The sequence below is a fragment of the Podarcis pityusensis genome (assembly GCF_964106645.2).
Source record: "Podarcis pityusensis genome assembly, chromosome: 18".
Taxonomy (NCBI): domain Eukaryota; kingdom Metazoa; phylum Chordata; class Lepidosauria; order Squamata; family Lacertidae; genus Podarcis; species Podarcis pityusensis.
The window spans coordinates 7,670,419-7,683,280 of record NC_138043.1 but is presented as its reverse complement, the minus strand read 5'-3'; the positions used below and the strand labels follow the sequence as shown (position 1 = coordinate 7,683,280).

Here is a 12,862-nt window from a genome sequence, read left to right as displayed (position 1 = left end):
TGCCTATTGCTCATGACTTTTACTCCTGGAGCTCCACAAGCCTCGACTGTCCAAAGGTCTCCAGCTCCACCCAAAGACTCACGTATCATCTCTTAAACTCCGAACTGCTTCCCTCCTCCTTTCAAATCTCTCCTCACACTTTTTCTGCAAAGCCTTTGGCACCGCTGCCTATACCACTTTGTGCCCTGTCTCAACCTGCCAGCCTGTAACCAGGCCCATGCAGATGTATTGATTTTATTAATAATTCGGAAGAGTTTTTCGGGGGGGAGCCTCATAATAATATCATGGCAGTGTACAATAAAATACGTAAGACAAATGGCAAACAATGAATCTTATTAATTCTCTAAGAATGCTTAGCGGAAACAAACACACCAGTAATAACATGCAAGGATTGGATATTCTTTCTCTGCCTTATTTACTGCATCCACTTCCCTTGCATTTCCTTGTCACCCCTATGTCAAAATTTAGACTGTAAACTCCTCCAGAAAGAGACTTTTCCTCCAGAAAGAGGACTGTCTGCTTCTAATCGCCAGAAGCATGATGCACACTGATTGAACAATAATTTTAGTAAAATGATTTTTTTAAAAGCAGGGTTAAGAGTCAGGCTTGTGAAAAGTAGTTAAGACTAGACTCTGGGAACCTGTACTCTTGCCTTGGTAGCCCAAAACAAGTGCCTCCTTGGCCCTAGCAAATATGCCCCAGCTCTTCCTGAGTTTGCAAAGTTACATTTGTGCCCATTTTATTTAACAGAAAGCACGCACCATTTTCACCGTGGTGTTTTTTTAAAAAACCAACCTTTAAGCAGCTTACAATAAATATTAAAGATTATCAATTTTTAAAAGTAAAAAAAAAAATCAAAAATAATTAAAATCAACAGCAAAAAAGATTAAAGCACGTCAACATTCGTGTATCTGGGCAGACTTGCCTAAAAAGAAAAAGAATGTTTTAAGCAGACACATAAAAGTGTACAGCAAAGGTGCCCACCTGAGGTCAATGGGCAAGGAGTTCCAAAGTGCAGGTGCCACCATACTAAATGAATGATTTCTTACAAGGGCAGAATGAGCGCTTACTGAGGCACCTGTAACAGTGCCAGCCCTGCAGGTTGACGCAGTTGAGTGGGCACATAAATGGTTAAGGCAAACGTGCAGGTAAACTGGGCCCAGGAAGTTACTATGTACCAAAAGTAAATGTTAAGAATTCTGCTCATATTGATCCAGAGCAGATTCCAACGTACAGTTAGCAGAGCAAAATAAACTTAGCACGTTGTAGGATTCCCAAACAAAATAGACCAGAGGCAATTAACATTCCATCCAGCAGAGCTTTACTGCTACTGAAGGCAAATGAGAATAATGGTCACAAAACCAATGCATTCAGGATTGGCCCCGTCCATAAGAAATCCAGTTGCAGCAGACTTAACCTAAATTTACAATAACTCATAATAAGACTAAAACTAAGCACTTAAGCATACTATATACAGAACACCACACCAGAAGGAAAGAAAGACAGAATGTGAAACTCAGCATGACCTTGGGTGAAAGAGATAACAGGACCAGTTTAAACCAGCTGTTCAGCTTCTCTGAAGGTATAAACCGAACATCAGGAACCTTTTGCTTGTTTCTAGGCAGAACAGAAGCCTGCTTGTTAGCTAGAAACTTCAGTTTGTATCACACAGAGAAGCTTCCAGATCCCTCTTGAATCAATTAGTATAGACAAGATCTCTACACTTTAGGTCAATTACCTTCTGCACCAAGAAATGCAAACTGACAGTAACACCTTGAAGTTGGCCTGGCAGGAATATGGCAACCAGTGCAGACTTGGTTTTGGTTGGCTTGCTTGCTGGTTTATTAAATTTGTACACTGACCTTCAACGAAAGATCACAGGGCGGTTCAGCCCTCTGAGCAGAGGTGTTACAAGCTGATAGGGTCTCTCACTCCTGTCAGCAACTGCGCTGCAGCTCTTTGCCCTAACTACAGTTTCTGGGTCAAGTGCAAAAAAAGCCCCGCACAGTGCATTATGGTAATCCAACCTTGAAAAGTCAGTATGCCAGGAAGTGCCCCCGAACTCACCTCCACACTGGTGATGAGCCAGTCACTGACTGCCTTGCTCTGAGCCCCACTGGTCACCATCTGGAAGCCGTTGGCAGTTGCTGTGTGTAAAAGTACTAGGAAGAAAACAGGTGAATAAAGATAAGAGTACACAGCTACACTTTGCCTTCATTCACAACAGTATCAGAAACCTTGCAAATTGCGGGGAGTATAGAAGACACACATGGATTTGAGCCGGCATGGTTTATATATTCTGGACAGTCTTTTCTATCCATGGTCAAGGTTTGCCTCTTTATATTTAACATAAATTTTCAAAATATAACAGGAATTGGGTTCATGTATACATTTCTGATCACAATTCAAAGTGTTAGTGCTGACCTTTAAAGCCCTAAACGGACTCTGCCCTGTAGACCTGAGGGAGCATCTCCACCCCCATCATTCAGCCCAGACACTGAGGTCCAGCTCCGAGGGCCTTCTGGCAGTTCCCTCACTGTGAGGTTACAGGGAACCAGGCAGAGGGTCTTCTCAGTAGTCGCACCCGCCCTGTGGAACGCCCTCCCACCAGATGTCAAGGAAATAAACAACTATCTGACTTTTAGAAGACATCTGAAGGCAGCCCTGTTGGGGAAGTTTTTAATGTTTGATTGTGTTTTTTATATTCTGTTGGGAGCCGCCCAGAGTGTCTGGGAAACGCAGCCAGATGGGCAGGGTATAAATAATAAAATTATTATTAATAATTATTATGAATTTCAATGGGTCTGTTCTGAGTAAAACTTAGCTGGAAACAACCCATTGCCTCAGGCTTCTTCATAATGTAACCATGTAGTCCTATGCCTGTCTACTAAAAAACAAAACCCACTGAGTCCCATGGTGTTTAATCCCAGATAAGGGGGTATAGTATTCTAGAGCTGGATCTTTCCCAACACCTGCCAAGCTTTTTTTTATGATCCCTCTCTTATACCAGTAGCAAAGCCTGTTGGATCTATCTGGAGTTGCTGTTCCAAATATGAGGTGCCACCTCTGAAAAGGCCCTTGGAAGATGGTCTTAAAGGGAGGCAACCCCTGAAGCTAATCCCAGTTATTTTTTTGAAAGAGGCCTACCTTCAGCAGCTGAAGCTGAGCCTTGCGACGCAGAAGCCGCCTGCGTTTGCTCGTAGATCGAGAGGAGATCATCATCTTCCTCAGCAAAGTAGACCGGCACAATGGTTTCCATCGCCAGCATTTCTGGCTCAATCTCCATGAATTGCTGAGGAGGAGCAGATAAAAGACTCAGTGACTTGCAGAGGAGGACTCTGCTCACCCTCCGGACCTCACTTGGAGGAGGCACACAAAGAAGGTCCTCAGAGGATGATCTCGGGGTCCAGGTAGAAGCCATAATATCGGCTTGATTACAGGTGGCATAAGGATTTCTGGAATTAAGCAGGGGAGGCAGTTTCAGCACGCTGAAGCACAATTATGAACATAAGGCAGGGGCCTCAAAGGGATGCTTACCCGGATGACATCCTGAGGCACCGAATACATGTTCTGTGGCAGGATGATCACCACGGCACCGGCCGACTGGCGAAGCGCCTTCTGGTACTGTTCGTAGGAGAAGTCCATCAGCCGCATCATCACGCAGCGGCGGCTCAAGACATCCGCCTCCACTGTGCGAGCCTCTGTATTTAGCACGGCATTCCGAGTGCCTGTCAAAAGCAGAGAAAGGGGCCTAGTACGTAGCCATGAAGGTACTTTAGATCCACAGATAGGAGGCCTCCCCATGTCCTAAAAGAGAATGTGAATGCTTAATTGCCTGTTTCCTCTTCCCTCCTAATCTGTTCCTTTTCTCTCATGTCTTTTTTGGAATTTTAAGTTTGTGGGCAGAGACTGTGCCTTTTTAGGGGAGTGGAGTGATTACTAAGCTGCTCTGGGAGTCTTCACTGGCTGGAGAATGGGATTTTAAAAAAAGGTCTTTAAATAAATCAACAACACCACCTCCCCAATCCTTTAAGGTCAATTCTCAGGTTGTGTAGTATTGACTATGAAGGGCTGGTACCATCAGGAACGTTCAGTGATCAGTTCTGAAGATGCTTTGCCAACGTTGGCAGGTGTAGATCTTGCCAAGAGAGCAGAGTTGAAAAAGCTTAGTAGAAACCACGCAGTGGGAATGCCACATGCCTTTGTTGTGGGGGCTCACGCCATGAACTGTCAACTCCCAAACTCACCGTGTGACACGATTTGGAAAGGAAGTGAGCTGCGACAGCATGTGAGCCACAACTCTAGTGTAGAGCTACAATTTAATGCACAGCTTCTCCACCCGCTGTGACTGGGGTGCATTTTGATGTCAAAGCAATTTTATCTGTACGATTTTATTTTAAACTACTTTAATAACTGCACTGCCTTTCTTTATTGCAATTGGCATACTTGCTTATTTTAATGTTTCGCTTTTGGGTCTATTACACCAAATCACACAGGGTGATAAAAACAAAAAGTTATAGTAGCAGCAGCAGTTTCAAAAAGTTCTCTCCAAACCATGCAGAAAGGCAGTAAAATGGCAAATGCAATTCAGTGTAAGCAAGTGTAAAATGACGCACATTGGGGCAAAAATTCCTAACTTCACATATACGCTAACAGGGTCTGACCTGGTGGTGACTGACCAGGAAAGACATCTTGGGGCCATGGTGGATAGCTCGATGAAAATGTCGACCCAGTGTGCGGCAGCTGTGAAAAAGGTGAATTCCATGTTAGGGATCATTAGGAAAGGGACTGGAAATACAACGACTACTACGATAATGCCATTATACGAATCTACAGTGAGACCACACTTGCAATACTGCTGTACAGTTCTGGTTGCCTCACCTTGGAAAGGTTACTACAGAGCTGGAAGAGATCCAGAAAATGGGAACCAAAACGATCAAGGGACTGGAGCAACTCTCCCATGAGGAAAGGTTACAACATCTGGGACTCATTAGCTTAGAAAAAAAGGCAGCTAAGTGGGCGGAGAACATGATAAGAGGTTATGCGTTGTGTGGAGGAAGTAGATTCTGAATACGATAACTTGGGGGCATGCAATGAAGCTGAAGCATGGAAGGTTCAGGACCGACAAAAGGAAAACCTTTGTCACACAGGGCATAAACTGTGGCTACCAAACTTACTGTACACTTGTGAAACATAGACCACTAAGAAACGACATCTCCAACTCCTTGAAACATTTCATCAATGGTAAAATTCCATTCAATTTTACAGATCACTTGGGAAGACAGGCGAACTAATGCCAGTGTACTAGAAGAAGCAAAGATCACCAGTGTGGAAGCAATGATTCTTCAACATCAACCTTGTTGGACTGGTTATGTTGTTCAGATGCCTGATTAACGTCTTCCAAAGCAACTACTCTATTCCAAACTTAAAAATGGAAAGTGTAATGCTGGTCGTCAACAAAAGAGGTTTAAAGACTCTCTCAAGGCAAATCTAAAAAAAAATGTAGTATAAACACCGACAACTGGGAAACACTGGCCTGCAAGCCCTCCAAAGCAGCCTTTACCAAAGGTGTCATGGGCTTTGAAGACACTCAAAATCAGGACAAAAGGGAGAAACGTGCTAAGAGGAAAGCACGTTTTGCAAACCCTCACCATGACCAACTCCCACCCAGAAACCTATGTCCCCACTGTGGAAGGATGTGTGGATCCAGAATTGGCCTCCAGTCACTTACGGATTCACTGTTAAGACTGTGCTCATAGAAGACAATCTTACTCGGCTACAAGGGATTGCCAAAGAAGAAGAAACAGCTATGGAATTCACAAACCACAATGGCTACCAACTTAGATGGCTTTAAAAAGGAGATCATAAAATTCATGCAGGATAAATCTATCAATAGTTACTTGATGGCCATATACAGTGGTACCTCGGGTTACATACGCTTCAGGTTACATACGCTTCAAGTTACAGACTCCGCTAACCCAGAAATAGTACATCGGGTTAAGAACTTTGCTTCAGGATGAGAACAGAAATCATGCTCCGGCAGCGTGGTGGCAGCAGGAGGCCCCATTAGCTAAAATGGTGCTTCAGGTTAAGAACAGTTTCAGGTTAAGAACGGACCTCCGGAATGAATTAAGTACTTAACCCGAAGTACCACTGTATTACTTTCAGAATTAAGAGGCAGCATATGCCTTTGAAAGCTAGTTGCTAGGTTTCACAAGCAGTTAAGCGCCTGACATTTGACTGACAAACGGGAAAAGAGAATGCTTGACTAGAGGAGTCCCTGGCCTGATTCAGCAGGACTCTTTTTGTTTGGGGGTAGGGGGAAGCAAATAGGTGTCCACCTTTCACCTGTAGGGAGCAGGAATATTGTCTTTAGATTGGAAGAGTAGTGGACGATTCCGTTACAGCTCACCAGTTACTTAATCCAAGCTGTGTAGTACAAAAATATGTGTAGGATGCTAACTTTGTGAGACATGTTTTCAAGAATGAGAAACAAGGCAAAATATCTAGGTACCACTGAGGGCTCTGCAGCTGTCGTTGAAATCTTCCCTCCAAAATTTTCCCCAGATTATAGCTCATTTTTGGTGTCTGCTTGTTGCCACTCAGTGTATCTGTTTTGAGTGGTTAGGGAAATGTACAGATAGTTCCCTAGTGCCATCACAGTGAACCCTTTTAATCCTAATGTAACTTATTTGCACAGCAGTTTGACAATATACAGTATTTTTTGCTCTATAAGACTCACTTTTTCCCTCCTAAAAAATAAGGGGAGATGTGTGTGCGTCTTATGGAGCGAATGCAGGCTGCGCAGCTATCCCAGAAGCCAGAACAGCAAGAGGGATTGTTGCTTTCACTGCGCAGCGATCCCTCTTGCTGTTCTGGCTTCTGAGATTCAGATTATTTTTTTTCTTGTTTTCCTCCTCCAAAAACTAGGTGCGTCTTGTGGTCTGGTGCGTCTTATAGAGCAAAAAATACGGTAATTGTAAAAAAAAAAAAAAAAAAAAGCCAACCCCAAAACCTCCAGCTGTCTCTTTGACAATCCTTCCCTAGAAACAAGAAGGGGGTGTCAGCCAGTGATAAAACACGTGCTTTTTCATGCATAAGGTCCCAGGTTGAATCCTGACACCTCCCATTAAAAGGGACACACCTCTGTCCAGAGCCCTGTTCTAAGCTATAGGCCAGAAACCACTGAGATAAATGGACTGGTAGCACGACTCAATATGAAGTAGCTTTCTACACCCATGCGTGTTAAAACCCTGCCTGTCATCGTCCCTCTCCAAAGGCTCTCCCTCCCTTGCAGATCCTCACAGAGCAGCTGCATGAAACCGGGCACTTGCTTCCAAGACTGGTGGTCTTAGCTAAATAAAGCAACCAAGATGGCTAGGAACCTGTCTTGATTTACAGCAGCCCCAGTAAGGAGTCGGTCACGCACTGTGAGAAGTGAGTGACTGGAAGAGCTGGAGAGGGGAAATAACACATGAGCCTGGAGGCTACACCTGCTGCGTGGAAATACGTTTTGACTAGAGCAGCTGCTTAGCCTGTAAAAGTGGGTGCAAAAATACCAACTGCTGCCTCTTGCAGGGCAAGTGTGTCTTTAATAGTGAGGAGTTCAAAGGGAGGCTCTAGTTTCTTCTGGCCAGTCGGGCAGGAGCTGAACTTATGAAGGGAAGCACAGTGGGGAGACTTCTTAACTGCTGCCCTACTGTGCCCAAAGATGTCTATAAAGCCACAGGATGGAAATTTGGAGTGGGCGGGGCAAGTTAACAGGACAGCTGATCTTACTCTGCTCCCATACCAAAGAATATATATTACTATTATTATTATTCTAGCTCTCACGCACATAGTGTGCTCACCTACCTGTACACAGCCCTACGAAGTGGAAGTGCGGCAGAGACGTTTCCATAAAATCTTATTCCCATCAGCCCCAACCAGCATGAACAAAGAATCTGGGATGATGTGAGTCGCAGCTCAACATCTAAATGCCACACTTGTGTGTTCCCTGCACCGCCCAATTAGCTGAGCAGATTGCTGCTTTCCTATATTTAAAGGTATTTCTTGTTTTCATGCTTACCAAAAAAAATAAAAAAGCAGGCATGCTTAGAAAAGGCATGTCGTCTTGTCTGCCTCTCACACACAGGACAGAATGCCTATTTGAAGGCAGCACCTGCTACAACATATGCATGTGTCACCCAAGAGCAAGGAAAAATCCTTGCCCTTCCTTCAGAAGGATTTCTTCACACCCAAATTTTCAACACAGCCCTAAGCTTGATTGCACAGAAGCAAGCCCACTTAGTTCAATGAGGCCTTACTCTTTCGCAAGAGTGGTTTTGGATTGCAGCCTTAGTCAATTAATCATTTACGGCTGAAATCCTGTTCTTGCTTATCTCTGCACCAGTTACATTCAACAGAGCAGGCTTTACTTCTGAATAGACTGGCACAGAATTGGGGTGCAGCTTCTTTTAAACTGCAAGTTTCAACTGCGGGTTTTTCTTAAACTTCCCAATGCAGAGTGGTACAATTCAGCATTACATGCATGCATGCATACATAAATCTCTATACAGTGGTGCCTCGCAAGATGAAATTAATCCGTTCCGCGAGTGTCTTCGTCTAGCGGTTTTTTCGTCTTGCGAAGCAACCCTATTAGCGGCTTAACGGATTAGCGCTATTAGCGGTTTAGCGGCTATTAAAGGCTTAGCGGCTTAGCTGCTAAAAGGCTATTAAAGGCTTAGCGGCTTAGAAAAAGGGGGGGGGAGCGAAAAAAAATCTCAAGACTCGCAAGACATTTTCGTCTTGCGAAGCAAGCCCATAGGGAAATTCGTCCTGCGAAGCAACTCAAAAACGGAAAACCCTTTCGTCTAGCGGGTTTTCCGTCTTGCGAGGCATTCGTCTTGTGGGGCACCACTGTATTTACATATGGGAGACTTTACAGGATTAGTATTATATTCTTTATTACAAAGCATGCAAAAATAAATGCTATATTCTTACACCACCTTGCATATCCAGGCAGGGCTGAGAATGACTCTGGCCTGCAACGCTGGACAGCTCTTGTATAAGGCCAATTCCTGTTCCTAATAAATTTCAGTCTTATAAATATTAATTACATCTTTCGACTCGCTACACAGCACAGAGAATTTGAGTGGTGACTTGAGAGGACTGCAACCAAAATGTAACCACAGAAAAACAAGAGGGAGGCGTGTGCATGCTGTGGAGAACAAGTTTTGCCGAAACACAAAAGGTCTTTAGAAGAAGGAAAACTAAGGGAGGCACCCAGGGATAGATCAACTGGTAAAGTATGAAACTCTTAATCTCAGGGTTGTGTGTTCAAGCCCCATACTGGGCAAAGATGCCTGCATTACAGGGGGTTGGACTAGTCCAACTCTGCAATTCTAAGTGGAGGTAATTTTAATCTGTTTTGGTATTATAACTGTTTGCATGTTTTGAAAGTATGATTGCAATTTCTTCTTAATTTTATTCTTTTACCCTTTTTGTAAACTGCTTTGAGGGTTGGTTGGGGTTTTTTTTTTTTGCAATCAAGCGGTACACGAATTTTACAAAACAAAAATAAATGTCGACTTGTCAGTTGGAAGAGGAAAAAAGAGGGCTGGTGGCAGAGTTCTGCTGCAGGAGAGTACGGCTGGCTAGAAACCTTTAAGCAGGAGAACTCCCTTATCAGGAAATCAGAACACACTGCATGGTTTCATCACTGTATATTGCTACACACATACTGTTAAAACTGATCCACCTACATTATTTAAATACAATACACAAATGTAGGGAGCTGTCTTATACTAAGTCAGACCACCTGCACTGCCCCTCCCTGGTCATTCTACCGCTAAGCCATGGTTTAGTTTCAGCTTAGCGTATCATCTGAACAGCGCTTTGTCGGATAGCTCTTACCCGACAAACCACAGGCTGGGAGCCATAGAAGCAGCAATCAGAATGCTGCTGCACGGTTGCTGACAGCAGCGAGGCCTTGCCAGCATGTAACACTTGCGCTCAGAGACCTGCACTCATTGCCAATTTGCTACCAGGCCAAGTTCAAGGTGTTACGATTAACATATAAAGCCCTTAACTACTAAGGACTAGTTTACCTACAAGATTATTTTACCCTGCGTACCCAAATGACTGATTCCATCAATGGAGTTGGATCTGCTACAGCTGCCACATAACGCCCATTCCACACTTGTAAGAATGAGATTGTTTACTGCGGCAGCACCTACACTTTGGAACTCCCTGCCGATTGAGAACAAGCAGGTGCCTTCACTGTACACATTGGAGCGCCTGCTAAAAAACATTCCTGCTTAGACAAGCCTACCCACATGCTTAGACAGTTGAGGTAATTTAAATCTGCTTTAGCATTTTAACTTTTTTATGTTTTGAAGTACAACTGTGATCCTCCTCTTGATTTTATTGTTTTATCTTTTTGCAAACCGCTGAGAGATATTTTTTTTTACCATCAAGCAGTGTATACATTTCATGCACCTCCACAGAAACAGTGCAGACACTAAATACTACAATTTCCTATTTTTACATTAACATACTTAATCTAAAACTATGTATGCATAAAGTTTAAAAAAAGTTAAAATTTATTATACTCCTTTATTAAATTTGTATCCCACCCTTTCTTCGAAGATCCCAGGGCAGCTCGCAACGGAAAAATTGTATTTTAATTATTGCTCTCCCCCGCCCCATGGTTTTGAGTAGCTCTTGCTTCTACCTTTCGAGTCCCTGTCAGCAGAAAAGGTGGGGGATAAATAATAATACGTTGGACAGTAAAGGTAAAGGTACCCCTGCCCGTACAGGCCAGTCTTGACAGACTCTAGGGTTGTGTGCTCATCTCACTCTAGAGGCCGGGAGCCAGCGCTGTCCGCAGACACTTCCGGGTCATGTTGGACAGTAGTTCCCACTAATAATAATAAAAAATAATATTTTGGGCAGTGGTTCCCACTAAATAATAATTATAATAATATGTTGGGGCAGTGGTTCCCACTTGGGGGGGGGGTCTGCAAAACCCACCCAAGGGGGCCCGTGGCACATAGCAAAAACTACCACAGAGACATCTGGCGGTTCCCTCATTGCGAGAAGTGAGGTTACAGGGAACCAGAAAGAGGGCCTTCTCGGTAGTGGCGCCCGCCCTGTGGAACACCCTCCCTTCAGATGTCAAGGAAATAAACAACTACCAGACTTTTAAAAGGCATCTGAAGGCAACCCTGTTTAGGGGAAGTTTTTAATATTTAATGCTGTACTGTTTTTAACACTTGATTGGGAGCCAACCAGAGTGGCTGGGGAAACTCAGCCAGATGGGCGGGATATAAATAAGAATAATTAAAATGTTCAAAAGTAGGGGGGGCCCATGGCTTGGCTTTATGGAAAACAGGGGGTGGGGGGAATCTTAGCTAATGAGGAACCACTGACGTTAAGGGGGCTGTCAGCACGTGGATTTCCCCCCCCCCAAAGGATCATGGGAACTGTAGTTCTGTGAGTGTGAGGAGAAAACTAAACTCTGTACCTGTATAGCGGGGATATTGGGGGGGGGGGTGTCGGGTGTTATTTAAGCGCCTCATGAGAGGCGGAGGGGGGTGGGGAGAGCGTCGTCGTCTCCCGGGCCTTCCCTGCCGCCGCCACCCGAACCCCGCCTGAACCCCTTTGGCTCACTGACCGTAGGGCTGCCCCCCGAGCTCGTACTGCTGCATGCGGTAGACGGTGAACTCGTGGGCGGCCGAGGCCGGAGGCGGGCCCAGCAGCAGCAGCAGGACGGCCGGCACCACCAGCAGGAAGCTGAGCGGCAGGCACGAGGCCTTCAGCAGCACCGAGCCCAGCACCTCCTCGCCGGCCTCCTCCAGCATGACGGCGGCGGCGAGAGCGACCGTGAGGCGAGAAGGAAGGAGGAGAAGAAGAAGAAGGAGGAGGAGGCGCTTCTTCGCCTCAGCACATCGCCTCAGAAACAGCGCGCGCGCGAGGCACGCTGGGAAATGGAGTCCGCCGCAGCCGCAAGGAGCGCCGGGAAATAGCAGTTAAGGCGCCTGGTAGTTTTTACTCGGCTTTTAATAGGCTAGGGCCGCAAGGCACGCTGGGGAATGAAGGCCGCCGCCGCTGCCGCCGCCTCACAGTTAACTCGGCTGTCCTAGGCCGGAACCGCAAGGCACGCTGGGAATTTGAGGCCGCCGCCGCAAGGATCGCCGGGAAATAGGAGTTAAGGCGCCTGATAGGTTTTACTCGGCTTTTAATAGGCTAGGGCCGCAAGGCACGCTGGGGAATGAAGGCCGCCGCCGCCGCCGCCTCACAGTTAACTCGGCTGTCCTAGGCCGGAACCGCAAGGCACGCTGGGAAATGGAGGCCGCCGCTGCTCCTCACAGTAAACTCGGCCGTGCTAGGCTGGAACCGCAAGGCACGCTGGGAAATGGAGTCCGCCGCCGCAAGGAGCGCCGGGAAATAGGAGTTAAGGCGCCGGGGCTCCCTGCGTTCCCTCATGGAGCTAATTCAGGCCAGGACCGCTGGGAAATGAGTTCAAAGAAGCGAGGGCCTGCCTCCTTCCCTGACAGTCGACTCGGCTTTCAATAGGCTAGGGCCGCAAGGCACGCTGGGAAATGGAGGCCGCCGCCTCCTTCTCACAGTTCACTCGGCTGTCCTAAGGCCGGAACCGCAAAGCACGCTGGGAAACTGAGTTCAAGGCTCCCTGTGGGTGAACTAAGCTCTTTCGCCCAAACCGCAAGGCATGCTGGGAAACGGTGGGCTTCTTATCCCAACCGACCGCGCGCGCAAGGCACGCCGGGAAATGGCCACCGGGACCGTCCCTCAGTGATCTCCTGATCTGTGTTGTTTTCTCTGTGCGTTTCCATGGTGTTTTTCCCTCAGACGGCAAGTC

At 46.0% G+C, this 12,862-nt stretch overlaps 1 protein-coding gene across 5 annotated transcripts in view; it reads right to left on the bottom strand.

The window, feature by feature from the left end:
- The window catches only part of NCLN (nicalin), a 28,705-nt gene extending 16,739 nt beyond the window's left edge, over positions 1–11,966 (bottom strand). The window contains exons 1-4 of one of the 5 annotated variants that reach the window (XM_080988988.1): positions 11,657–11,966; positions 3,538–3,728; positions 3,148–3,292; positions 2,068–2,162 (exon numbers count right to left, since the gene is read on the bottom strand). In XM_080988988.1, coding sequence (XP_080845114.1) covers positions 2,068–2,162; positions 3,148–3,292; positions 3,538–3,728; positions 11,657–11,843 — 618 coding nt within the window. In that variant the 5' untranslated portion in view covers positions 11,844–11,966. Of the gene's footprint in view, positions 1–2,067; positions 2,163–3,147; positions 3,293–3,537; positions 3,729–7,854; positions 8,135–11,656 lie in introns of those variants that run through there. The other 4 variants (XM_080988990.1, XM_080988987.1, XM_080988989.1 and 1 more) reach the window with 4 other exon arrangements.
- Positions 11,967–12,862: the final 896 nt, after the last annotated feature.